The sequence below is a fragment of the Panulirus ornatus genome, chromosome 32 (assembly GCF_036320965.1).
Source record: "Panulirus ornatus isolate Po-2019 chromosome 32, ASM3632096v1, whole genome shotgun sequence".
Taxonomy (NCBI): Eukaryota; Metazoa; Arthropoda; class Malacostraca; order Decapoda; family Palinuridae; genus Panulirus; species Panulirus ornatus.
The window spans coordinates 19,483,261-19,511,054 of NC_092255.1; the positions used below are offsets into that span (position 1 = coordinate 19,483,261).

General features: G+C 37.5%; 2 protein-coding genes across 14 annotated transcripts in view; both read right to left on the reverse strand.

Moving 5' to 3' along the window:
• LOC139759125 (uncharacterized) overlaps positions 1-19,486 on the reverse strand; it is a 149,581-nt gene extending 130,095 nt beyond the window's left edge. For 3 of the 12 annotated variants that reach the window (XM_071681110.1, XM_071681105.1, XM_071681103.1), the window contains exons 1-5: positions 18,887-19,465; positions 7,233-7,319; positions 6,888-6,977; positions 4,885-4,986; positions 321-1,010 (exon numbers count right to left, since the gene is read on the reverse strand). In XM_071681110.1, the coding sequence (XP_071537211.1) occupies positions 321-1,010; positions 4,885-4,986; positions 6,888-6,977; positions 7,233-7,313 (963 nt within the window). In that variant the 5' untranslated portion in view covers positions 7,314-7,319; positions 18,887-19,465. Of the gene's footprint in view, positions 1-320; positions 1,011-4,884; positions 4,987-6,887; positions 6,978-7,232; positions 7,320-18,886 lie in introns of all 12 variants that reach the window. The other 9 variants (XM_071681102.1, XM_071681104.1, XM_071681100.1 and 6 more) reach the window with 8 other exon arrangements.
• A 323-nt stretch (positions 19,487-19,809) lies between these two features.
• On the reverse strand, positions 19,810-27,536 carry RpL37a (ribosomal protein L37a). 2 transcript variants are annotated; one of them, XM_071681113.1, is made up of 4 exons: positions 27,475-27,536; positions 25,459-25,594; positions 20,027-20,111; positions 19,810-19,893 (listed from the first exon to the last, which is right to left on the reverse strand). In XM_071681113.1, the coding sequence occupies exons 1-4, from the start codon at positions 27,475-27,477 to the stop codon at positions 19,839-19,841; spliced, it is 279 nt and encodes a 92-aa protein (XP_071537214.1). In that variant the 5' UTR covers positions 27,478-27,536; the 3' UTR covers positions 19,810-19,838. The 2 variants fall into 2 exon arrangements, with proteins under 2 accessions (XP_071537214.1, XP_071537215.1); XM_071681114.1 differs by lacking the exon at positions 27,475-27,536 and adding an exon at positions 27,345-27,364.
• Positions 27,537-27,794: the final 258 nt, after the last annotated feature.

Here is a 27,794-nt window from a genome sequence, read left to right on the forward strand (position 1 = left end):
ACAAACTAGTCTGGCTAGAGCAGATTTTTACTGTAATTTTTTTCATACATCATATCCTCTGGCTTACTATGCAAACATTAGAAATTTGGAGTTCAGTGAAGATTTTACTTGAGTGAACTCTGTCCATCCCCATATGGTTCACAAAAGTTCTAGTGTAATGCAACTTACCTACTTTTCTAAGTAACCTAAGTAAAGCTTCATTTAAATTAATAATACATTCATGAATTCAGAAATTCATTGAAGAAGCTTAATTCAAACTTTTATGAGACTGAATAACTTTCCCGAAAAAAAGAAAAAGGCACAACTGTTCAAAAACTCACCATAGAAGTTTCTGCGTGTGGTTGCGTTTGTACACCTGAGGGTCCTGGTAGTGTTCCCTCATCACTACTATGGTACTGATCTGTTTGTGGATACACTTCTCGGGATAACTGCTCCCCTCGACTGGATGAGCTGACTTGAGCTGTGCCCGCATAGATGGCTGTCCCTGAGACTGAGTACAGAACACCCTCGGAGGCTGTGATGGGACCATGATGACTAGCATAAGGCTGGGGTGTATGAGGTGTAACATCTGGCTGATGTGGAGGTTCATGTGAGGGGACTAAAACCACCTGAGGAGCTGGGTGCTCACGAATGCTTAAATTTTCACCACGTAAACTAAGATTTTCACCACGGAGACTTAAGTTTTCACCATTACCAGCTTCAACAGTTACTACTTCCTCCTGATTTTCTCTAACACCAACATAACTACTCTGTACATTAAATTGTTCAGTTTTTTTCCGTTTGGCAACAGGACTAGACTGGGGATATTTTGACACCTGAAGATGCTGAGTTACCCCAACCGCAGTTACTGGGGTGGGTTGCGGGGGTAAGGGTGGTGGCTGAGGTCTGGGAGGTGATGCTATTCTTTTCACATTCTTTTCTGTTGGTCTATCAGGTTCAGCAAGACCTTTGATTTTCAAGTTCTCAGCAGTGCTTATCAATGAGGCTAACTCAGATTGTGACACACTGACCTGAAAGAGAGAAAAAGAATTCTGCATTTTTATCAGCATACATAAGACATAAACTGTGAAACAAACATCATATTTGTATATAAAACCAACAAACAAATAAAAAGTCACCACATCAAGGCTACATATCTTTCCTAAAAATTCTGTCATTTGTAAACTTCCATATTAACACTACAAATAGAATAAGTGATGGGTATAGTGAAATGATGGTGCAACAACAGGTAAACCATAATTGCCTAAGTAATTAAAGATGATGCTACAGATAAATGACTTTGAGCAAAGAACCAGTACCAACAGTAGTTTCTTTTGTATCATCATTAACAAAAAGACACAAACGTCTCATCACAAGACATCAATCTGCTGTATCTAGAACTTAGGAATGTACTTATTTTTGCGTAAGAGAAAAATGTATATGAATACATACAATAAAAGAGTACAAAATATATGTACATATATATATATATATATACTTTAAAAAAAATTCTCTTTACTGATATGTATTATTTTCCTTCAGTGTGCAAACTATGGATGTTTTGAGATGTAATTAGGCTAAACGATGACCTCCTTTCTTATACATTTGTGATGAGTACTACGGCTAGATCATTTTTCAACGATATACACAAAACCTTAGTGTGAAGGAGCACAGGACACAGGATAGGAAAGCTTACTCAAAATGGACTTAGGTCACCAATAACATGCCACCAGGCATGGGCCTATTGGTCCTTAAGATACAAGTAAAACGCTTGCTGGATGGACTGGACTCTCACCTGAACATATTTGTAGATGATGCAAAGTTCACGAGATAAATGAAAGATGATAAAGACTACATTAACTTACAAGAGGATACAGACAACCACAAAAATTCATCTGATACATCTGTGTAAATCTAAAGTAATCAAAACATTAGAAATGAGTTCCTGGAAAACATAAGTTTGCAAAAATTCCATAAAATAAACCCATTTTGCTCCAGGATTTAATAGAGATTTCTCCACTTAATTTTCACAAAAAAGTAAATATAATGTAAAGAACCATACAATACAGTACTGGTACATTATGTCTAGGCACTTAAAGAGAAAATACAGCACACAATATCCTTTACTTTCACATGTACTGTGTATTTCTTTCACTTTATAAGGGGAAACAGAAAATATGAAGATCTAATCCTTTTTTTCTAAATCATTATATGCAATATTGCATTCACCTGATGTTTATGGTTTAAACTCTATTCGGTAATTTCTGAGGATTTAAGGTTGTTGTCCAATAATTAGGATAACTGGCCCCTAGGTTACACATGACACTTAAGGAGATGTCTCCCAGGAATGTCCACCTTCAGCATCCTGGAACTTGGCAGTACCCTTGATCCCTAACAATTCTTAAGTTCTTACATCTTTGTGTACTATTAATCATCAGAGTCCCTTTCTGTTGTTAACACTTCCATTTTTGTCACTCACACCATTCTTCAGTAAATATCATTATATCTAAATATCCTTCCTTGTACATTCTATTCAGTCTTGACATATACAAATAATGTATCCAGTTACTGAACCAAACAATGCATTTTTTCCAATGTGGTTACTCTACGTGGATCATTTCGGCTACACCAACTCACTTGTCTCTATGCCCATGTATCAAGTTCTATGAATCTCTAGTCCATATCTTTTTCTATATTGTACTGGCTTTTCTTATTTTGTGAGTGACATGGAATGATTAAAATATTCCCCAATCAAGGCCATTTTTGGGTGAAAAAAGTTTTGAATTTTTCTAAACCAAACAATATTTTCTCTAATAATGTACAATGACATATGATTCCATGAAAAGTGTACATTCCTGAAGTACAAGAGTTTGCATGAGTAAGCATGAATATTCTGACTATGTATTAAAGTCTTTGCAAGGTTATCCCAACTTATAAGTGGATTACTTGCCATCAGGAGAGTATAAGCAATTAACCATGTAACCAAGTAACCTTCAAGGTTGATCCAAAAGGAGGAAATGGTGCAGTATGGGTGAAATTATGCACTGCAGAGGTAAAAGTGCCTAAATTTGTTGGTATAGTATCTATCAGTATTAAGCATGACCATTATCACACAGCTTCTTAAAACTTTGTGGCATAGCCTTCTCAGAATACTCAATAAGCGACAATACAAACAAGCGTGACTTTACCATTGATGGGACCGACCCAGAAAAAAGAAATGCATTCCACAAGCATTCAATTAATCTTGGGATACTTTCATTATGATGAATTTAGGAATTTATTGAGAGCATATAAGCTAATCATAAAGGCAATTGAGAGAATAGAGGATACCATGGGACCTAAGCAATCATTTGACACTAAGATGCTCCAGCTATTCCAAATGTTGAATGACAAACTTGGCATATGAATATGAAAGGAGGTCTTTGCCAGCATTTACTGAGAAACTAATAATATGATACCGGAAGGAACAATCAGAAAGTATGGTTCATCTAAGTAAGTGGAGACATCCAGCTGATGCAAATTCATCCTCAAGAAGAAAAAATCTATGAGTTCCCCAAATCTCACTAGGATACCAGGAAACCATCAGAAAGACATCACGGAGAGGAATGATGGTAAAAACATGACTAGGATACCAGGACACCTTCAGAAAAACATCACGGAGAGGGATGATGGTAAAAACATGAAGAGCAACACAGGTAAAGATGTGAATAATGGAAAATGGAGCTCACATAAACCTGTTCATAAATAAGCAGACTTGGGTAAGCCAGAAGACACAGATCCAGAGAATGCAAAGAGATTGGCTTGCTTAAACTAAGAGTAAACACACGCTGCAAAACAGTGCTAGTCCAGGGAATCTTGAGTATGGAAACATGATATTCAATGGAGAAGGCAAAGTAAAGACTGAACATCTACTGCTTACTGAGGTAAAATGGCATGAGAGGAAGCTTATGACAATAATGGACTGAAGGGCAACAGTAAGTAATGAGATGCAGCAGCAGCTTTCAAGGAACTGGATTTGTACATAAAGACAACAGAAACAAAGTAATGAAAGTGAGTTATGCTGACTGAGTACAGCCAACAGTAAAATTTTGTCACATTATACAGAAATCTCTTAAATCTAACCAAAAATCTTTATTAACATAAGTCTTCATAAACAAAAAAGCTCTCATTAACTGAAAAATGTACTGTCCACATTTTCAGAAGTCTCTAGATATATTACCATATTTCAACCCTTTAGCATCCACAACTGCTTTTTTTCTTTTCCTCTATATTTGAGGTTTTCATAACTTTACAGACTGTTAAGTTATCCATGCAATGCTCCTGGAAGGGCTACTGCTTCACTGCTATCACAGTTAAGAGTGGACAGTGTTACCTTATTAACACTTATGTTTCCTACTTTATATATTGGTGAAATGATTATCATTTTGCTTTTATTTATTTATAGACAATATATTAACACACAGAACTTTAGCACCAACTCCATAAGTATGTATAAAATGATTATCATTTTGCTTTATTAATTCATAGACAATATATTCACATACAGAACTTTAGTAGCAACTCCAAAAGTAACATTTCTTTACATACTGCAAAACTGGCAGCAAAATAAATTTCAGTGGCAACATAAACAAATGCTGCACAATGCCTTTCCCTGTTGTGTCTGCAAAGTAACTGAGTAATTGTTTTGCGGGAGGATTTGCATCTATGTACAGTCCCCTTTATATCTCTACTTAGATTGTAGCCTTGAATGTATGGAGGGAATTCTGAAGACAAATATATGTGTCTGCAGATGTCGATGGACCCCAAAACCACAAAAATATGCATCTGTAGATGTTAAAGGGTTGAATCCTTTATTCTTTCTAGCACCATCCAAGTGAACATCTCAAAAGAAATCCAGTTACTCACCTCCCCTTTATATATAAACTCTATTAGAGCCTCCAACTCCTGCCCCTTGACATCCTTCAGGAAGACAATTGGATGCTTGCATGGGTTAGTCTGAAACAATGTCTGTCAGGGGAAGAAACATACATTACAAGAAGGAACTATATAAATATAACAATAAATATTTCAGTTATAAAGTTACTGGTCTCTCAAAATTTTCAGTCTTTGAAAATCTACCTTTTTTCAATCAATGCAAGACAAAATACAAATTCTGTCAAAGCTATTCAGCTATCAGCTGTCTCCATCCTTTCATGTGGCATAGATTTAACATCAAAGTTTAATTTGTAAATTAAATCTGCACACTGGTGTTGCTACCAGGAAGTGAAATATGACCAAGTGACTGAACTAGGAGATAAGAATGTGTACACAAAATGAGGACTGTCTCAGTAATGCGAACAAGCACAAGTGCTCCCTATAAAATGGGAAAAAAGCAAATTTCTCAATGATTACAACATTCAGTAATATAAATTCTTTACCTTTCTGATTCTTTTTTCATGGTTCAACATAAAGATGATAGGTATAACTTTACAAGAACCATAAGACATTCCATAAAAGAACATTATTTAAAAGAGCATTATGGAAACAATATAAAGATAACAAGGCACTTGTGCTCCATAATATCCTGCTACAAGAAAAAATAATCAACAAGCAACAATGTACGTACTGTAACATTTGTCTTTGCATGATACACATATCTAAAAAATCTGAACTTCCCATCATCCTGTACTCTTAAGTTACAGCATTTGATATACAAAATACGTACTTTGATGTGTGTGTGTGTATGTGTGCGTTGAGATGTATGGGTGTGTATATGTTGGTGTGTGTGGACGTGTATGTGTATGCATGTGTGTGTGGGTGGGTTGGGCCGTTCTTTCGTCTGTTTCCTTGCACTACCTCGCTGGCGCGGGAGACGGCGGCGGGGCAAAGTGAATAAGTAGATAAATATATATAGGGGAGAAAGAATACTTCCCACGTATTCCCTGCATGTCGTAGAAGGCGACTAAAAGGGAAGGGAGCGGTGGGCTGGAAATCCTCCCCTCTCATTTTTTTTTAAATTTTCCAAAAGAAGGAACAGAGAAGGGGGCCATATGAGGATATTCCCTCAAAGGCCCAGTCCTCTGTTCTTAACGCTACCTCGCTAATGCGGGAAATGGCGAATAGTATGAAAAAAAAAAAAAAAAAAACGTACTTTTCCCGATTATCAAGCAACTCTATGAACAAGCATGCCCCACTTCATTGTAACTGAGGAGGGTACCCATGGCTTATGCAGAAGTTTTAAGATAAAGAATATTCAAGAGGCAGAGCCCCATGAATATAAAACTCCCTTGCCATACATTACAAATAGGTAATTGCATATAAATACAAACAACATAGGTCTATATGGTGTCGTAGTTAGCATTACTGACCAGAGTCACCATGGTCCGGCCTGGGCTGGACCCGCATTGGTGTGAATCCTGGGCATGGCTCCTGGCCCACACTCAACCCTGGTGTTCATCCTCACCTTGGGGCTGGTCAATAAATGGGTCACCGGCTTAGGATGGTGTGTGTGTACACACACAAAACTCTCCTTGTAACAAACAAATAGTAATACTCAGATGAGTTAATAAATGGTACATATAGTAAGTATACAAGGTTAAGAGATGGAGTAACATAAGTGTAACACTTTCCTTCTGACATACAAACAGTAATCACAAACAGAAACCATACACACAAAACCTCTGTAGTATAAAGGTTAGTGTTGCTGACCACAAGTCACCATAGGCCCACCTGTGGCTGACCCAGCATGGGTTCAAATTATTGGCATTGCAGTCGTCCTAAACCCAACTCAAGTGTTTATCCCTTAAATACACACAACATTTATGCTTCTCTACTTTTTTCAGTTACCTAACGATTCATTTCCAATCCAAGGCTGATAGTAGTTTCAAGACAGAAAAAATATAATCTTTTAACCACTGCAAACTCCTTACCTGAAAGTATGGCGAACACGCAGACAGGACAACCCTGTGTGCTGAGAAAGACTTTCCATCACACGCAAGAGTAACATCAACAAATGCATCCTGGAAATTTATATCAAAATGTCAAATACAGACACATAAATAAAATCTCATTTCATGCCCAAATTATGGACAATATCACATATTCAGATATCATTTCAAGTTTCGAAGGAAATAACCCCAATTTCATTTCTAGTGAAGCTAGAGTATATCATTACACTGAGTTAAAGAGCTCTTCATAACCACATCTTGGCTATATCAAGGAGCCTCATAGTTCATTCACAAGAAAAACTATAATCATATGATTTTTCAACATACCTGTGTTCTTAAATAGCTAAATACTTCAACAAAATTATTTTGGTGGTTATTCCACTTCAGAAGAAACTGGTCTTGATTCATCCTGCTCTGAAAGAAAAAGATTTTTTTTATCAAACAATGAAGCAAAATATTAATGCATACATTAAGATTAATACTTAACTGTCATTTAGCACATGAAAAACCTCTAAAAAAGTCTTCTCATGGTGTTAAATCAAACTCTAAGTATCCTGTAGAGCTTTTCCCACTGCACTATACTATGGCAAGACAGCCAATGCAATCCTTCTCAACACCTCACATTCCTCTCACAGTGCAAATTACAACAATGATGCAACCCTTCGCAAGAAATCCTTCATTCTTTTTTTTTCCCACTTTAATTTCCCCTCTGCCTGCTCAAAGGTACCTCACTCATGGATATTCCTTTGGCTTTTCTCTTTCCTGTAGTAAATGCATACTTACAGGTCCATATCCTCTCTGATTTCCTTATCCTTCATTCTTTCAATTATCCAAACTCAAGAACTCCTTCTATGAACATCCATTTCCTCTACTGTACTAGAATAACATATCCAATTTCCAGTTGCAAAAACAGTCTGAACAGATACACACAGGGGAACTCTTTAGGGTTTGATAATATCACTCAGCCTTCACGTAAAGAAATTATCCCAGAAAAATAAAACAATATTTATAATACAAAGGACCAAATTCACACAAGCATTATAAAGTGAAAGGCAGCATCAACATCTTAAATATAAAATACTCAGATCAAAACTTCGAAGAAATAAAAAGCTGGGATATCAAAAAAAAAAAAATGTGTAAACCAAGGAACTAACAGGTGCCCTAAGTAAAATAAGAAAATTGTAAAACCTCGAGAAGTGCTATTATTCTACTTTAGGGGTGCTAAAGTGGTGTTCTAAACCATCCTACAACCTCCCTGTCAAGATTGCTAGTCTTACTTTCTGCCTTGCTAAAGTTAAGCTTCCATGCTACATCCAATATCTTTATCTTATGTCCACCATATACCAATCCTTTTCTATTATAAAACTTAATGCTTTTGCACCCAGTCTTTTTCTCTGAGCTAAAATACTTTTGTTTGTAACAGTAGTCTGTAAATTGGAGGGGCCTGAACATGCAGAGGGGTGAAAGGCAAGCATGGAACAGTGAATTGCAACAATGTAGTATACCGGGGTTAATGTGCTGTCAATAGACTGAACCAAGGCATGTAAAATGTCCAGGGTAAACCATGGAAAGGCATGTGGGGCATGTATGTAAATAGGGAGCTGTGGTTTCAGTGCATTACACATGACGCTAAAGACTGAGTGTGAACAAACGTGGACTCTTTTGTCTGCTTTCCTGGCATTACCTCACTGAAACAGGGGGGTAGCGATACTGTTTCCTGTGGGGCAGGGTAGCGACAAGAATGAATGAAGGCAAGCAACTTTCCATGGTTTACCCCAGATGCTTCACATGCCCTGGTTCAATCCATTAACAGCACGTTGACCCCGGTATACCACATCGTTCCAATTCACTATATTCTTTGCACGCCTTTCACCCTCTTGAATGCTCAGGCCCCAATCGCTTAAAATCTTTTTCACTCCATCCTTACACCTCCAATTGGGTCTCCCACTTCTCGTTCCCTCTACCTTTGACACATATATCCTCTGTCAATCTTTCCTCACTCATTCTCTCCATGTGACCAAACCATTTCAACACACCCTATTCTGCTCTCTCAACCATACTTTTTTTATTACCACACATATCTCTTACCCTTTCATTACTTGCTCGATCAAACCACCTCACAACATATATTGTCCTCAAACATTTCATTTCCAACACAACCACCCTCCTCCACACAACCCTAACTAAAGCCCATGCCTTGCAACCATATAAAATTGTTGGAACCACTATTCCTTCAAAAACACCCATCTGAAACTATATTAAACATGCAAATAAGAGTTATCACCTCTTGTCTGCACTCTACACATCACCCACCTCTCAAACACTACCAAAGCCACTTCAACTTTATAAGACCCATAATGCCCAAGATGCAACTTCAACATAGAATATTTACTCCTTTACTGCCCTGTATTCATCCCTGACAGACACACACATCACACACTTTATGACCTTTAGGGATGTGGACAGGTTCTTTAACACTGCAACAGCCCATAGAATGGACTCCTGGGGCATGAGGGTTAAGATAAATAAATCATATATTATCTTTATCATTCTTACTATGTATTATACTACTACTAATGATAATAATAATAAAAATGATTATATAGGCAAGTGGGACAAGGGCAACTATTTGAATTACAGTGGTACAAGTTTGTTTAGTGCACTTGGTAAGTTGTATGGAAAAGAGATGATTGAAAGGGTGGTGGCATGCACAGAACATCAAACTGGGGAGGAAGATTTGGTTTCAGGAGTGATAGAGGATGTGTAGATCAGGTCTTTGCTTTCTGGAATATCTGTGAGAAACACTCAAAGAAAGATGGATGAGTATGTGGCATCCATGTTTTGTGAAAGGTGTTATGTAAGTATGATGTGAAAAGAAAGATATTAGAAGCAGTAAGGAGTTTTCATCAAGTGAGTAAGGCATGTTTGCCAGTAGCTTGGGGAGGCTGACAGATTCCAAGTGAAGGCGGGTCTGTGGCAAGGGTGTGACATCACCATGGGTGCTTGAATTTGTTTATGGAGGGAATGGTGAGGGGGTAAATACAAGGGTTTGCTGACATGGCACTGATGGCAGTTTTGAGTTTAGAAACTGCAGAAGATGGTGTCTGAGTTAGGGAGGTGTGATAAGAGTGTTGAGAGTAAATGTTAATAAAAGCTACGTTACTTGATTTGGCAGTGCAAAGAGACAAGGTTAGTTGGGGTGTGAGTTCAAGTGGAGAAAACTAAGAGGAAGTGAAGTGCTTTAAAAATATGAGTATGTTTGAAGATATAGTAGTGCCAATAATGATGTATGATTGCATTGCTTGAGCTATAGATAAGAATGTACAGAAAAGGGTGAATGTGTTTGAAATGTCTGAGGACAATATGTGGTGTGAGAAGCATCAACTGACTTAAATCAAAGGGTAAAAGAAAGGTGGGGTAATAAGAGGAGTAAGGTTGAAAGAGCTGAAAAGGGTGTGCTGAAATGGTTTGGATGGATGGAAAAAGTGTGAGGAAAGGTTGAAAAAGAGGCTACCTGTAACAGAAGTGGAGGGGACAGCAAGAAGCAAGAGACCAAACTGGAAATGGAGTGAAATTTTTTTCATGCGCTTGGGGCCTAAACATGCAAGAGGGTGAAAGGCATGCACAGGATAGAGTGAAATGAAGTGATGTGGTATGCAGGGACCTTTAGATTTATGCCATTTTAGGATTACAAAAATGGTTCATTTACATCCCTTCTTCAACCACGTGGGCTTATGATCAGAATAATGCAGTCATTATAGGGCTGGCAGTGATGTTCAAGAAGTGCACCTAAGTATGGCGTGGGTAAGAAGCTTCCTGCCTGGCAGTCGTCATTGTGTGGATACGATTTATAGCCATGGAGCGCTAAAGTATTCTGTGCTACAGGATATGTGCTGTATATTGCATGTATTATGTCTCATCCATCATGCCACCAAAGTGTCTTTTAAGATCTCCTGGTACCAGTGGTGTTAAGAAGCATAAAGCCATCACCACCGAGGTTAAGATGGATGTGTTGATACTAATTGTGGCCTTGGACCTCGTGAATCTACTGTATGGACTGTCTATGATAGATGATCAAGGAGAAAGCTTACAGTAGAATATTAATCAGTGCATCTAAGACCTATTCCTACAGTGATTATGGAGAGTGGAACAAAAGTTGAGCACATGGATCAAACGTCAAACTCATGAAAATGTTCCTGTCAGCATGCTTGTGATACATGCAAAAGCCCAGAGTATATATGACTACTTGGCAGTGGAAGTAGGAGAAGCAAAGACATTTCAAGCAAGTTCTGGTTGGTTTAAACATTTTAGAAAGTGAGAAAATTGCAACAACATGACTGGTGAGGCTGCTTCTGCTGTTGTTGCCGTTAAAAATTTCCCAGGAACCATCAAGACCAATACTGAGAAGTGCAGTTATTGTCCTCGGCAGATTTTTAATTTGGATCAGATCGAGTCATTTTGGAAAAGAATACCAGGATTCATGGCTGTCAAGTATCACCTCATGCTGCTTGTGGGGGCAACACCGAAGGTGAATGCAAGCTTAAACCATAAATGATCTACCATTCACAAAATCCCTGGGTTTTTAAGGGATACATGAAGCAATTTCTGCCTGTTATTATTCTAATAGAAAGGGGTGGATAATAAGCCAAGTTTTGCTGCAATACTCTATGTAGACTTGAAGGAGTACTGTGCAAAGAAGAATGCAAGTTTCAAGATTCTCCTTATCAATAATGTCCCTGGCGATCCATTTCTTAGTAAGAACAAAAGTAATCCTTCTTCTGCCCAACACTATATCCCTGATTCAGCAAATGGACCAGGAGTAATATCTGCTTTCAAGGCCGACTATTTATGGAGAACATTCACAAAGCTCAAGAAGGCTACAGAGAATGACCATATGACTGTGAAGGAATTCTGGAGAAAATGCAATCATCATCATAGTGAGGCTGGAAAGACATCAACAGTGTCTGCATGAATAGCATGCGGCAGCAGAAGTTTATTCATGGATTATGGGGTTTTAATGTCAACATCAACGTATCAAGAATGTATGTACACTTTGCGGAAATGGCAAAAAAAAGTCAGCTTTAATGAGGTTTAAGAGGGTGAAGAGAAGGAGTTGCTGAAACTGCATGAGGAAGTGCTCTCAAACAAAGATCCTCAGTTCGAGGAGGAATACTAGGAGGAGGTGATAAGAGAAGAAAGGGAGGTCTAGCAAGTGTGTTCTCCGAGTAGCATGAGGTTAGTTGAAGCATTTCACTACACTGACTTTACTCTTGCTATATGTGATAAGGATGACCCAAACACAGAACACGGTTCAAAGGTAGCTCAAAATGTGACTAGATGACATCTAATGCAATAAAGAAATCCACCATGAGAAGATTATGAAGGCTAAACTGACAACATAAATTTCTCTTTGAAAAAACAAAAGACACTCATATGAAGGACCAGCCATCAACATTTACCAATGTAATATCCGATCACACTTGACCACACAACCAGCTTCAACTACATTGTCTGACCCAGATGATTCCTTTCACCAGTAACTCCCCCATTCACCTCCACCCTCTTCATCAGCATCAGCAAAGCAATTCAGAAACAGCAGGAAACAAGTGCTGGAATTCATTTTATTTTCCTCTTTTGTTCACTAGAATTCACTGCACAGTATGTGTATTATGTGTGTATTCTACATTTTCTAGTATGTTTCTACTACAGTTTTTCACTGGTATATGCAGTACTGTCTTAATAACAAAACCCCCTAATCTCCACTATTTACATTGTTTGATTAATGCATTTCTGATTTACCCAACCATTTTGTAAATTGCAAGGTGTCTCTAAAGTGGGTGAAACATTGTCAGTGGACTTGACCAGGATATAAGCAGCAGCCAGGGTAAACCATGGAAAGGTTTGTGGGGCCTGGTTATGGAGAGGGGGACTGTTTTCAAAGCATTTTTCATAGCAGTTTGAGGATGGATGTGAATGAATGAGGCCTTTTCTTCGTCAGTTCCTGGCATCAATGCAGGAAATAGTGAAATGAAAATAATTCCAATGAAAAATTTTAACCCACCAATCAAAGGAGGTACTAATTCATAGTACAAAAGTCAAATCACTCTGAGGCATGAAGTATAACCTATGGGTAGTCTAAGGCTAGATCATTGCGTTTTTGTCTTCATCCCTTATCTTCTAGACCAACAATAACCTATGAGGTCTAATTAAAGGGTCAACATTCACAGGGGAGGATCTTCATGTGATCATCATTCACAGATGAAGATCTAAGCAATGACAATTCTAAATAAATTTCAAAACTACATTCTGGAATGGGAAAAGGAATGGGGTGTATAAGGGTGCCGAGTACCTTTATAGGGCAGTCTCAATTACCTTGCAGACATGATGGGGGAGGGAAGGTAACAATTTGTATTGATGTTGCTGCATTTGCCAATTTCTGCCGATACATATAATTTTTTGCTGATATATATATATATATATATATATATATATATATATATATATATATATATATTTTTTTTTTTTTTTCTTTGTCGCTGTCTCCCGCGCTTGCGAGGTAGATATATATATATATATATATATATATATATATCAGCGAGGTAGCGCCAAGAACAGAGGACTGGGCCTTTTTTGGAACATCCTCACCTGGCCCCCCCCGTTCCTTCTTTTGGAAAATTTAAAAAAAAACGAGAGGGGAGGATTTCCAGCCCCCCGCTCCCTCCCCTTTTAGTCGCCTTCTACGACACGCAGGGAATACGTGGGAAGCATTCTTAATCCCCTATCCCCAGGGATAAAATATATATATATATATATATATATATATATATATATATATATATATATATATATATATATATATATACATATATATATATATATATATATATATGCAAGAGTCCTGGAAAGAGGGGCAAGTATGAAGTCTGTTGGGGATGAGAGAGCTTGGGAAGTGAGTCAGTTGTTGTTCGCTGATGATACAGCGCTGGTGGCTGATTCATGTGAGAAACTGCAGAAGCTGGTGACTGAGTTTGGTAAAGTGTGTGGAAGAAGAAAGTTGAGAGTAAATGTGAATAAGAGCAAGGTTATTAGGTACAGTAGGGGTGAGGGTCAAGTCAATTGGGAGGTGAGTTTGAATGGAGAAAAACTGGAGGAAGTGAAGTGTTTTAGATATCTGGGAGTGGATCTGTCAGCGGATGGAACCATGGAAGCGGAAGTGGATCATAGGGTGGGGGAGGGGGCGAAAATTTTGGGAGCCTTGAAAAATGTGTGGAAGTCGAGAACACTATCTCGGAAAGCAAAAATGGGTATGTTTGAGGGAATAGTGGTTCCAACAATGTTGTATGGTTGCGAGGCGTGGGCTGTGGATAGAGATGTGCGCAGGAGGATGGATGTGCTGGAAATGAGATGTTTGAGGACAATGTGTGGTGTGAGGTGGTTTGATCGAGTAAGTAACGTAAGGGTAAGAGAGATGTGTGGAAATAAAAAGAGCGTGGTTGAGAGAGCAGAAGAGGGTGTTTTGAAATGGTTTGGGCACATGGAGAGAATGAGTGAGGAGAGATTGACCAAGAGGATATATGTGTCGGAGGTGGAGGGAACGAGGAGAAGAGGGAGACCAAATTGGAGGTGGAAATATACATACATACATACATATTCATTATTTAGTATACTTTGTCGGTCTCCTGCATTAGCCAGGTAGTGCAAGGAAACAGACGAAAGAATGGCCCAACCCACCCACATACACATGTATATACATACATGTCCACACACGCACATATACATACCTATACATCTCAACGTATACATACATGTACACACACACAAACATATACATATATACACATGTACATAATTCATAGTCTGCCCTTATTCATTCCTGTCGCCAACCCGCCTCACATGAAATGACAGCACCCTCCCCCCGCATGTGCGTGAGGTAGCACTAGGAAAAGACAACAAAGGCCACATTTGTTCACACTCAGTCTCTAGCTGTCACGTATAATGCAACGAAACCACAGCTCCCTTTCCACATCCAGGCCCCACAAAACTCTCCGTGGTTTACCTCAGACGCTTCACATGCCCTGGTTCAATCCATTGACAGCACGTCGACCCTGGTATACCACATCGTTCCAATTCACTCTATTCCTTGCAGGCCTTTCACCCTCCTACATGTTCAGGCCCTGATCACTCAGAATCTTTTTCATTCCATCTTTCCACCTCCAATTTGGTCTTCCACTTCTCGTTCCCTCCACCTCTGACACATATATCCTCTTTGTCAATCTTTCCTCACTCATTCTCTCAATGTGACCAAACCATTTCAAAACACCCTCTTTTGCTCTCTCAACAACATGAATGTTGGTCTCCGGCAGGGGTGTGTGATGTCTCCATGATTGTTTAATTTGTTTATGGATGGGGTTGTTAGGAAGGTGAATGCTAGAGTTTTGGAGGGAGGGGCAAGTTTGCAGTCTGTTGTGGATGAGAAGGCTTGGGAAGCGAGTCAGTTGTTGTTCGCTGATGATACAGCCCTAGTGGCTCATTCGGGTGCAAAACTGCAAAGCTGGTGACTGAGTTTGGTAAAGTATTTGAAAGAAGAAAGCTGAGAGTAAATGTGAATAACAGCAAGGTTAGTAGGTTCAGTAGGGTTGAGGGACAAGTAAATTGGAAGGTAAGTTTGAATGGAGAAAAATTCGAGAAAGTGAAGTGTTTTAGATATCTGAGAGTGAGAACGTTATCTCGGAGAGCAAAAATGGGTATGTTTGAAGGAATAGTAGTTCCAACAATGTTATATGGTTGTGAGGCATGGGCTATAGATAGGATTGTGTGGAGGAGGGTGGATGTGTTGGAAATGAGACGTTTGAGGACAATATGTGGTGTGAGGTGGTTTGATAAAGTAAGTAATGAAAGGGTAAGAGAGATGTGTGGGAATAAAAAGTGTGGTTGAGAGAACAGAAGAGAGCGTACTGAAATGGTTTGGACACATGTTGAGAACAAGTGAGGAAAGATTGACAAAGAGGATATATGTGTCTGAGGTGGAGGGTATGAGAAGTGGGAGACCAAATTGGGGTGGAAGGATGGAGTGAAAAAGATTTTGAGAAATCGGGGCCTGAAAGACGTGCAAGGAATAGAGTGAACTGGAATGATGTGATATACCGGGGTCAACGTGCTGTCAGTGGATTGAACCAGGGTATGTGAAGCACCCAGGGTAAACCATGGAAAGGTTTGTGGGGCCTGATGTGGAAAGGGAGCTGTGGTTTTGGTGCATTACATATGACAGCTAGAGACTGAGTGTGAATGAATGTGGCCTTTGTTGTCTTTTCCTACCGCTACCTTGCATGCGTGTGGGCAGTGCCATCTAACGTGTGATGGGGTGGCGATGGGAATGGATGAAGGCAGCATGTATGAATATGTACATGTGTATATGTCTGTGTATGTATGTCTGTATACGTTGAAATGAATAGGTATGTATATGAGTGTGTTTGGGCATTTATATGTATATGAGTTCTGTTAATACCCATGAGTGTTGCCCTTACTTCCAACCCATATTTTCCCAGATCATTTATCATAAGCCCCCACTAATATTATCAGTTATTGTAGCATAAACTGTGATGCTCCAAATCACATTCACCCAATCTATATCACTTATAAGTGCAAGGACTTCATCAATAAGCATTCTATAAAAAATCCACAAGTTCTTCCTTTGGTGTTCATTAACTGAAGCTGTATCTCATTTTTAACCGTTAGATATTACGTGTTTTCAGTTTTGTTACTGTAACCTAACGTAATGAAAATATGCAGGGTGAAGTCTATTTTAGCTCTGCATTGCAAGTTATCAGTTCTGGACACTGAGCAATTTAATGCAATACTACTACTACAGTGTTCAGAGAATGAGTTGAGAAATATAAATTTGGGCATTATACAGTCGACCAATGTCAAATTTAGTAAGGTGATATATCATGCAAAATGTGAAACATACGAAGTTGGAAATAAACAGAACCTATAAAACTTCATCTAGCGGCTAAAATTATAGTAAATATATGTCAAGATAAAACTGTAAGCCGCTGAGATCACATAGCCACTTGATGTAAAGTCAGTTCGTTGACAATCTAAGCAGTGTGTGTGGTAATTAATTTAGCATGACTAGTATATTTCAACTAGAACATTTAACAATGAGAAATCCTGACTACTAAGGTGAAAGGATGAGACCTTGGTTTTTTATACTTTCCAACTGGATTACCGACTTCATATCAATTAACCCCACATCGTCCTCTAATATAATCCTATTGCCTTCTCTAATATCATTCAATGAATATAATGGTCAGATTCTTGCTCATTAGTTGCTGTCAATAACGCATTCTCAAAACACTGCACGAGCATTACAGACCAAAATAACTTTTAATCAAAAGCTAATAACGACGTAAATGTAAAACAGACTAGCACAAAAAAAAAAAAAAATCCCAATATTAGAGCATGCATGGCAATTTACTTAAGTGAAACCCTCTTCATGATTTTTATCATTTCTATAGATCAAATGTACATCCATTATCTGCACATTCACACTAACTATTGACCTCTTTTAATATCAGCCATGAACTTCATTTTCTGCACTCACTCCCTTTTCATGCCCATTTATCCCCTGCATATCACAAAGGCAACTGAGGGGTATAAACAAGAGGCTGAAAACCCTTCCTATAAGTCTTTCTTTCCAAAAGAAGGAACAAGGAACCAAGGCTGCACTATTTCTAGTAACAAGGAAACATGGACATTCTTGGAGTGAGACATTTGATGCAACTGTACTTAAGATACAGCCTTCCAAAGGTGACATTTCACTTTGAAGATATTCAGCATTTGGCACAGGGAGGGGTTACAAACTTGCCAAGATAATGATGAAAGTGAAAAGACAGAACAAGTATATCAGACATCTTGGCACTTCTCTTATTTGGATGTTAAATTTAATCAAAATTAGTCAGTCTCATAAAACTGATTACAGCTGTTGTAGATGAGTAAGTTTACTATGTGACCAGCAACCAGTTCTGAATAAAAACAAATTTGATATTTGATAAAATAAAGAGCTAATAGGTATGATCAAAGGATATGCCCTAAGTGGTGTAACCTCATGCAGGCAGTCAAGCAATGCCTCTCTCTCTCTCTCTCTAATACATATATATATATATATATATATATATATATATATATATATATATATATACACACATACACTCACTACTGGACTACCCCCGCTCAAAATGTCACCTTTGGCTAGTCTTAATCGTTGAGAGTACAGTCTTGCCAAAGAACTCACTACAAAGGAGTTATACATATTCCCCTGATATCTGAAATACCACAGCCTTATGATGCAATAGCCTTCAGAAGGGTTCTCATTTACACTAGAACTCTGTGCAGTATATAGTGCAGTAGTTTAATCCATGCAAACACTAATTTTAATATGCAGTCACCTTTCAGGTTAGATTATCCAAAAGCTGCTGCTATTGGACATACTTCTTTCATCAAATGGCTTCAGACATCTCTAGTTATGGTAGTTTCAAGGGAAATGGTAAAATTCTTAACTTTTCACGAAATAGCAATTACTGTGTTAAGTACTGAATAATTCTTAAAGTTAAAAACCCTCATCTTGTGTATTTCTACAGTGCTATTAATTTTCCACACCCAACATGATCATTCTTCAATGCATAAAGGAAAATTAATATGTAATACCAAGAAAGTCACTATCATTCAAGGCACATGCTATGGGCCACTATTTACTTCTACTATTACATTAAGATATTAAGCTTTAAAACATGTCATTTTTTCGGATAAAAGCGGCTTCCAAAGCAATCCTTCCAGTTGCTATCATAGAAGTACTTAAAAAAAAGAAGAATCCTACGTTCATAGTACCGCTACCAGGTCTTCCCCCTCCCCTAAGTAGATACAATATTGCAAGACAAAGGTTGGTAACTACACCCCACAAAACAAACACTTTTGACACCTACTCACTGTTTGCTTCGTTGTTGGGAGGGCACTAATAATCCAGTGCTACTTATATTTCACTTCTGGTCTACTCATTTTGTCGGTCTGTGTACACTCTGGAGGCTGTGCCACAAAGCACTGCTGTCTGACAATGCTTACAAATGAGTTATATCCTCTTCCATCATACGATCACACGTAAAGCGATTGTGGCAGTGTCCCCCCCACAAAAATACAACAACGGATACCAATGAGCATTATTCACAGTACATTATCTGGCAGTCCTTTTTTTACTTTATTTTTTTTTCCAGCAGTAATCCTCTCTGCCAACCAACAGACCCCCCCACTGGCTTGTCACATACTCAACAAAAAGGCACAAAATAAACAAACACCGACGACCACCACGACCACCACACAACCGCTGCTCTCTTCTAATCCAATTTTTCACTCAATTTTTCGAGGCCATTTTAATATTCACCAAGGTCTCTTTCACTGTTCGATACTGACCTTGTGCAGATAGTTATTAGTCCATAATGGAGGTTGACATCTCGGGATAAACACTGCTAGTATTCGTGATCATTACTGCTGCCATCTATCAGGATCTAATCAAAACAATCGATGCTCACGTTTTCTCTGAATGCCTCAAGTAGAAAACGGGTGAAACGATGGGAAGACTGGCGTAATTTCAAAAAAATTCACTTTAATCTCAAAATCTTCTTGAAGTACCAGCAAATCAACTTTTTCCCATGGAAAAAAGATGAATATTGGCAACCGTATACAGGTGAGGTTAACTATAACACGAAAATTGCACCAAGAAATACTGCAATCATATGGAATAAAGTAATGGTCTACCTAAGCAAAATGCCCTTACCCGAACTCCAATACACATTCACATCATTCTTTCCTTCAAAGCTTTCATTCAAAAGTGAAAATGGTTAAGGGAAATACATTTAATCATCATCTTTATTGAAGTTTACATCACTGAGAGGAGGTCTTCTTGGGCTTTGGCTTGGTGCCTTCACGGAAGCCATTCCTGAAAACAAAAATACGCGTGTATTCATTAGTATATCCATAAAATCACATAGTTCGTATATATACATAAAAAGTAATCTATTAAATGACTAAAAGTAGTTTGATATAACGAGAAAAGCACTTGGTAAACCAACCTGAATCGTTTATGCACACCTTTAAGGTGGCGCAAACGTCCAGTGCCAGTAGTCTTCCTTCGGATAGCTTTGACAGACCAATTATCTGTGGACAAAGACATTTATTACGCGTTATATTATCTATAACAACTTAAATACAAATACAAAATAATAAAAAAAACCAGGTTGTCTTACCACAGAATAACGTCCGACGAGGTCTGAAAATACACTCATGGACAAATGTTTTATCTTAAAATGGCGCAAAGCGATTAAAATTCGCGGTTCAACAATGGCTTTTCCTCTGATGTCGACCATACACTTTGTCACCGGAGGAAATAAGAACCCAACTACATCCTGCATATGCATTATTGCTCTGAGGAGCATACCGCCTCGGTGATGTTATCAAATGCTGTTAAGAAGCCAGAATTCCTTTGTTCACATAAATCATACGGGAATGCATTTGATTTATCTGCTGACTGATGTTTATGTATATATGAAAAAAAAAACTCACCATCTTCCTAGAACGATGAACCATGCCCCCCCCCCAAAAAAAAAATATTGCCAACAAAAAGCACATTATTCAGTTAAACGAACAAAACTCTTTGATCATTGCTGTCACTTGGTTCATAATATCAAATACAATAATTTTCTTCAAAACTGATCGCCGATCTCACACCAATTTCTCTTCAACAGAATTACATGACGCACAAGTGACTGAATTTAACACCCAAATAACACTTGGCCAATAACTTTTCGAAAATAACTTTAGCATTTCAAAATACCATTCGTTCTGAGCTTCTCATAATCGTTTTAGCGATTTCATAATTCGCTCATAATCCCTTGGCTACTTCCTGGATACATCTAATGTCTTCACACTATCCAACTATCCTCCTCAATTGCATAGTAACCCTAACAGCACCTTTAAACCAAGCCTGTAAAAAGGCTGCTCTAATCTTCAAGATACAGCATGAACAGTCCAGATTCTCAGTTTTCATCTCATGAACTGCTGCTTAGGCCTAACTCTGATATACTAGTTTTTATCTCATGAGCTCCTGCTTAGGCTTAACTCTGATATACTGACATCCTGGGAAAAAAGCTACTGCTTCATCATTCATTCCTACTATAAGGACGAATACTAGATACCAAATTTGAAGAAATTCAAATGACTGTCTTCAGATTAATCCTTAAAAAGGCATTTTTCTGAAATTCCGTATCAAAACACTACCTGGTACACAGAAAACAAATCAGCCACTATAACTTTCAAATACTGTGGTATTAGTGTTGATAATGAAAACCTTTAGTTATTTGAAACGGGCACATATAAACTTGCTCTCAGAACCTTCCTCGTCTTGCCTCAGATATGATCCTGTGATAAAGTTTCAGCCAACTACACTTTAGAAATGTTTCATATGAAATAAAATATTAATGCTTCTTTGGAAATAATGCAGATGAATATGCAGGAGACAGCAGGCTTTAAACTAGAACAAGCCTGACCATTGCATGCAAATAAGAGAACCAGCCAGAAAATTTCCAATTTTCATACATAGCAAACATTATGAAATTTCTATTGCCAATAAGCCAATCTTGCATCATTCTGGCACTATTGTGCCAAAGTAATGACAAGCATGTTCAAAACAGTACACCAAAAATAAAAAATGAACTTATGTTCTGTTGCACAAAAAAACCGATTGAGTGATAAAAATGACTGCATATCTACTTTCAACAAACACATATCATGAAAGACAAGAAAACTCAAAAAGGAGAGGAATGAAAAATCTACTTAAAGATCCAGTTAAACAGTAACCTAACAATGAAACAAAACCTTCTAAACAAACCTTACCATGAACTGAGCTTAACATTAAGAAACCAGTACGAGTCAGTATCAGCACAGAAAAGAGGGATGCAAATAATGCCTTCTCGAACCTTTCCATGCTTTACTTAGTACAGCAGACTATGAAAAGGATAATAACAATGTCCATACTTCCTGCTTTAGGAAGAGGTTTGGAATGAATCGTGCATAACTACTAAACCAGGACTGTTTCTCATGTTATTTTTCTTCTAAACCACAGATTCATATGATTAGCAGTGATACCGGATATCATGCGTTACAAATGATAGTCTTAATTTTAAGTCAAATGTGATGAAGTTTCAGCTTCTTTCCTATCATGAAATAAAATCAAAATTGGTCCTATAAGCAGGACAAGCAAAACAAGTTAAAAAAGAAAAAAAAGAGAGGAAAATTGTCTAATACAAATCACTCCAAGAGCATACCTTACAATGGCACATAAATGCAGTAAGCTGATATCACCAGTTTTCCAATCAGCCACAGACGTAACTAGATGTTTAAGTTTCATTTCATCAAAAATGAAATTAAAACAAGAATAGTAAAGAATACTAAACAACATCAGTATCACAGGATGGAAGAATAAGTAAAAGGCAGGTTTGCAAGATAGAAGAGTATGATGCAGGTCCTAAAGACTACTTGAAACAAAGTTTAAAGCTAATATGAGATGGAAAGTATTTTCAAGAACTATTTGGCAATGAGACAATTAGTTATAATGGAGTCTGTGGGAAGGAAATACAATAGATATAAAAAGAGGAATATATCATTGAAGAGTATTTGAGGAACATGCAGTGAAAAAAATGTGGCAGAATGTGAGGCAAAGTTCACTAATCAAGTAAGTGAACAATTGCAATGAAACTTCTGCTAAATGCATTTGGCATCTGTATATAAGGAAGAAAGGTCATCTGCCTGATGACTGGACAAATTAAATCATTGAAATATTTACTTAGGAGTAACTCATCTTAGTGCCGTCAGCATGGTACAGTATATGTTAAAAAGAATTAGTGAACCCCTTGTACGTGAAAGACAAGGTGGATTCTTATCAAACTCAATTTTGCACCTGAACAGGTAGTAAAGAAAGTTCAAGGAAAAAAAAAAAAAAAACATGCAGCATACAAGGATTCACACATGCATATGAATTAAACTAATGGGAAAAGTTTTAGGTTAGCTGTAACTATATCCTGTGCATGTTATGATTTCTCTAAGAGCCAATAGATGTGCATGTTATGATTTCTCTAAGAGCCAATAGAGGCTTTTATGATGCAATGTTCCTACAACAATAAATGGCAGTATGGACCAAGTGCAAAGGATTTTATAGAACATAACAAATTTGTACAATCATATATGTGAAGTGAAAGAATGAAAAATGAAATATATATAATTCTCCATCTACTTTTGTTTTGCTGTGGTGAGTGTTGAAGTTCAAGAATACTGCAATTGGCAGAAAAAAAATGTCAAAATTCAAGATGCACAAGTAGAAATAAAAAAATGCTACATCCCATTCATGCATCTTTGCTTTGCTGTGGTGGAACCCTTAAGTTAATAAATGCCACGCTTGGCATGCAACTTAAAACGCTAGTGAGGAAGTAGTTTCTCAAGTGATACATGTAGCTAGGGTGCCAATATGGATGTATATCATAGTTTAACCCTCAGCTACCCTAGATAAATATTTATGCACAGTGAGAAACTCCTCTAGACAGACATTTATGCAAAGGGGAAAACTCCTCGACATAAGCACAGACCTTTCTGCCTCAATTTCATGACTGCCTGCCAAGCCTGGATGGTCGATGAGGTGGCATGGAGCTATAATTTCTACACATAGTTATCCTCAAGCCAATCCAATGGCATCGCATCCTCCCGAGTCTTCTAGGAAGGACTCTGAGCAGCTTTTATCTAGCTTTAGGGGACCCACCAGTTGATCCTGAATACTATGATGAGGATGATCACACTTCAGATATGAAGTGACTCTTCCAGCACTGAAAGTTCCCAAGACAATGCAGGGAGATGTGTCTCTGGCACATGAGGAGGCAGAGGCCATTTGACCTTGACAACAATGCAACTGATGAGTGTGCCCGGTAATTTACGTTTCAGAATTCTATGGAAGGATTATCAATGAATCACAAGAACAGATTCATCATATAAAGAAAAATCATAATAATCAAGAATCAATTTTTCATTGCAAGTGAGACAAATGATAGAGAAGGTACGGCAGCAATTCAATGCATATGCTGTACCCATGCACTTTTTAGTGCACTGTGTTGAAATTTCTACACGTTATCAGTGACAGCATTAGGTGAAATATATCTACAACTGTATAGGTACACAAATCTTTAAAACTTAAAAAATAGTGGTTCACTTGGTTGACAATAAGTGAGTAGGTATGGGGTTGCTGGTTGATGAGTAGAAAATTTGGGAGTGGTTATGTTAGCAAGGATGTACAAGTATCACAAGTGCAACCATCACTGTTTAACAATGTTCATCAAGTGAATTTTGCAACCATCACTGTTTAAGTGTTCAAGTGAATTAAGTCTTTTTTTAACATCTTTTCTGGTCCTCCTCTTGACTTATTTCATACTCTCTTCAACATAACCAGTTACACAACATAAGTGCTCCTATTCAACTAATTCAACTGTGGGAATTACATATTTAACACGTCTCCCCTGGACCTTCCTTCTATTTCTAAGTTAATATCATGTTTACCCTTGCCCCTCATCTATATAGTGCATGTCCACTGTGTGGTTTCAGAATGGTGTACATTCAGTGGGGTGGCATTAAAACTCATGGAGAAGTGGTTGTGGTTGTTTAGTGCTTGTTGGGTCACTTCAATGTAAGTTTAATCAGTTTTGTGTCTGCTGGGGATGGAAGGGTCTGTGAATACAGTTTGTTTGGGTAAAATATGCTTTTTTTTTTTTTATTTCTATCTGGGGGTTAGAGGTTTACTATGGAGATATTTAGACGGGAAGGGTCTAGTGCTCTTATAAAGAGCAGAGTGCCAAGCATATTAGAAGAGGGCTTGTATATCTTTGTTGTGTAGTAGGTGAGTATTCATGGCTGTAAAGTGGCAAGTGATCATTCCAAGTGCTTCATTTTTTGAGGTTTTCAGTTATGTTACAATTTCTGCTTTGACATGGTGGATGACCAGGCAGAGACTATTTCAAGGGGAAAGCAACATCTGTTTGTAGAGAATACTATAGAGAATACTAAAGGGATTTTATTCTTGTCTAAAACTGGTGACAGCTTAAGGTGCGAGGACATTAAGCTTGTCTGTGAAATGTGATGCTGTGAATTGAGTGGGTGTGATTGTCCATTCAAAATGACAGGAGGGTTCTAGATGGATTTGTATCTATCTGTGGTTAAAAGGGGTGACAGAATTCTGTAGAGGCACACATAATTTATTCTCGGTCTGCCATTGGCAAACAATATACAAATTTCAAAAATATCTGATGTAGGATTTCCAAGTCACACCCCTGGTTGAGATACAGGTTAAAGCAATTCCTGTTTGCCATGCTGTACTTATAACAAAAATGCATGTAACTGGTTAAGATGTCAAGGTATGATCCAGGTCACAGCATATAACCAAGAGACCCTGAAAAAATGAATTCATACTTACAGTGCCTAGTCTTTTTGCTTGGATAACCACACTGGGCACATTTCTTCTTCTGGATGTGGTAAGATGACCGGCCACAACGACGACACAGTGTGTGCGTCTTATTGTGCCGTTTTCCGAAGGATGAAGTACCCTTCGTCTGTGAAAATCAGAATTTCTATACTAGTAAGGATAAATAAAATATTTAAATCTTTAATGATTAACTATTAATAATTAAGGCAAGATTAAAATCTTTCATAATCAAACAGTGATGATGAAGACTAGATTTAAATTTTTCAGGATTAGTGAAAATATGAGCATCAAATACATTCTGATAAAGTGCATGTGATATGGACTATGGGGTATCAGAATAGTCCTAATCATGCACATAAATGACAATTTTGGCACAGCAGTAAAAGGTTGAGAAAGAACAATGTGTCCATCTAGTGATGTTATGGTACATTATCTGTGCTACATGTATGGAGAAGGAAGAAATAATAATGAAGTATGCAAATTGATGATTGGGGTCACTGGCACATGGTATCTGTATTGTGTTGGGTTAAGGGGCATATAAAAATAAATTTTCCCCCTATTACATGCTACTGAAAGTCAATTCTAGTTTTCTTAATTCTTCTTTGACAAAAAGGAAATTTCATGGAACCAAACAACTACATTGCCTGCGGTGCAGCAAAGATATAAGTGACAACGAGCAGGGATACAACTGGGAAATACAAAATTCAGGAATGATACAAATACAAATTTATTTTAGGTCATGTGCCATTTTAGTATAAACGTTCTACGAAACAATTGGATACAATTTCGCAAGCATCTGATTAAAAGTTTCTTCAAGTTATGACGAAGGTTAAGCAGCTGGTTAATGCACTCATTTAAATAACCTACACGAATATTTGTTTTCTTAGTAAACTGATATTCAGTAATACATTATACATATAGATAAACATCAACTGTTAAAGAAGTTACATTAAGTTTCCATAGGTTTTGTTGATTTTCTTCACTAACTACACAGTTTCCTCAACAAACACTACCATGATATGTATATGAAATATATGATAGATCGGTTCCTGCTACAAACACTACCATGATATACATATATATATATATATATATATATATATATATATATATATATATATATATATATGTATATATATATATATATATATATATATATATATATATATATATATATATGTATATATATATATATATATATATATATATATATATATATATATGTATATATATATATATATATATATATATATATATATGAAATATAGGTTAGATCGGTTCTCTGCAGGTAAATATAATCATACTAAAGTATATAACACCGGATTTATATGTAGCCATTTCCCAAGACTAATTTTGATGTGGGGTTAACACCCAAGGATCACAGCATAACAGAACCAGTGATCAATCATATTCTAAACTTTCCCAGATCTTAACCCTCCACACTATGGCCTCATTCCAAACTTAGATGATTCCAATTTACGCCAGAGAACACTTATTCTGCTTTATAATCACTAAAGCAGACATAAAATACGCCATTCCAGAGACGAGAGATTATCGCTCCATATTGATAATTCATCAATAAATGTGACTAAGGTATTGCTTTTAACCTACATGATAATTAAATAACACGACCCATTCAGTAATATCCTGTTGTCGGTAAAATACCACGCAGTAGCCAGCGCTTCCACACACTTACATGTTCCAACTGACTGAAATAACGACTCTTACATAAGAATTAATATGACTGGTTCACCATAAGCTCCTTTTTAATATATTATACAGCTGCCGTGGACAAACTACAGTGGTGTTAGCTGTGGCACGGCTTGCCATGTGACCCAACACAACAACTTACAATGCTTTGAAAACCCCAGCCTCACCATTACTTCTTCCCGTCAAAAGGAGTAAAGCCATTAGTGCTCCTCCCTTCTGACAACAGGTTCAATATTGAATTTGTGGTAATTACTGAGACACAGAGCCTATTCGAGGATATAGAGCTTCACAACTTACCATGTTGTTCCCTTCGGTGGAGAGAGACGGGACCCACAATGCTCAGCTGTGACGTCACGTACCTGCGGCGGGAAAACATGTCGTACGCAAATTTATGAAGCTATTTATTGAATATGAGACATGTTATCTTATATTTTAGCATTCTAATCATTTCCGGGTAAAGTGTAGATCATTACCCTTCAATTCGTATTTACAGGCATGCGCCATATCATTCATTATTCAAGTACATTTAATTTCTTACTATAAATATTTACATTCAAAATTTTTGCTTTGATAACTCATTCCAATGCAGATAATATCTTTATTAATTTATTCTACAC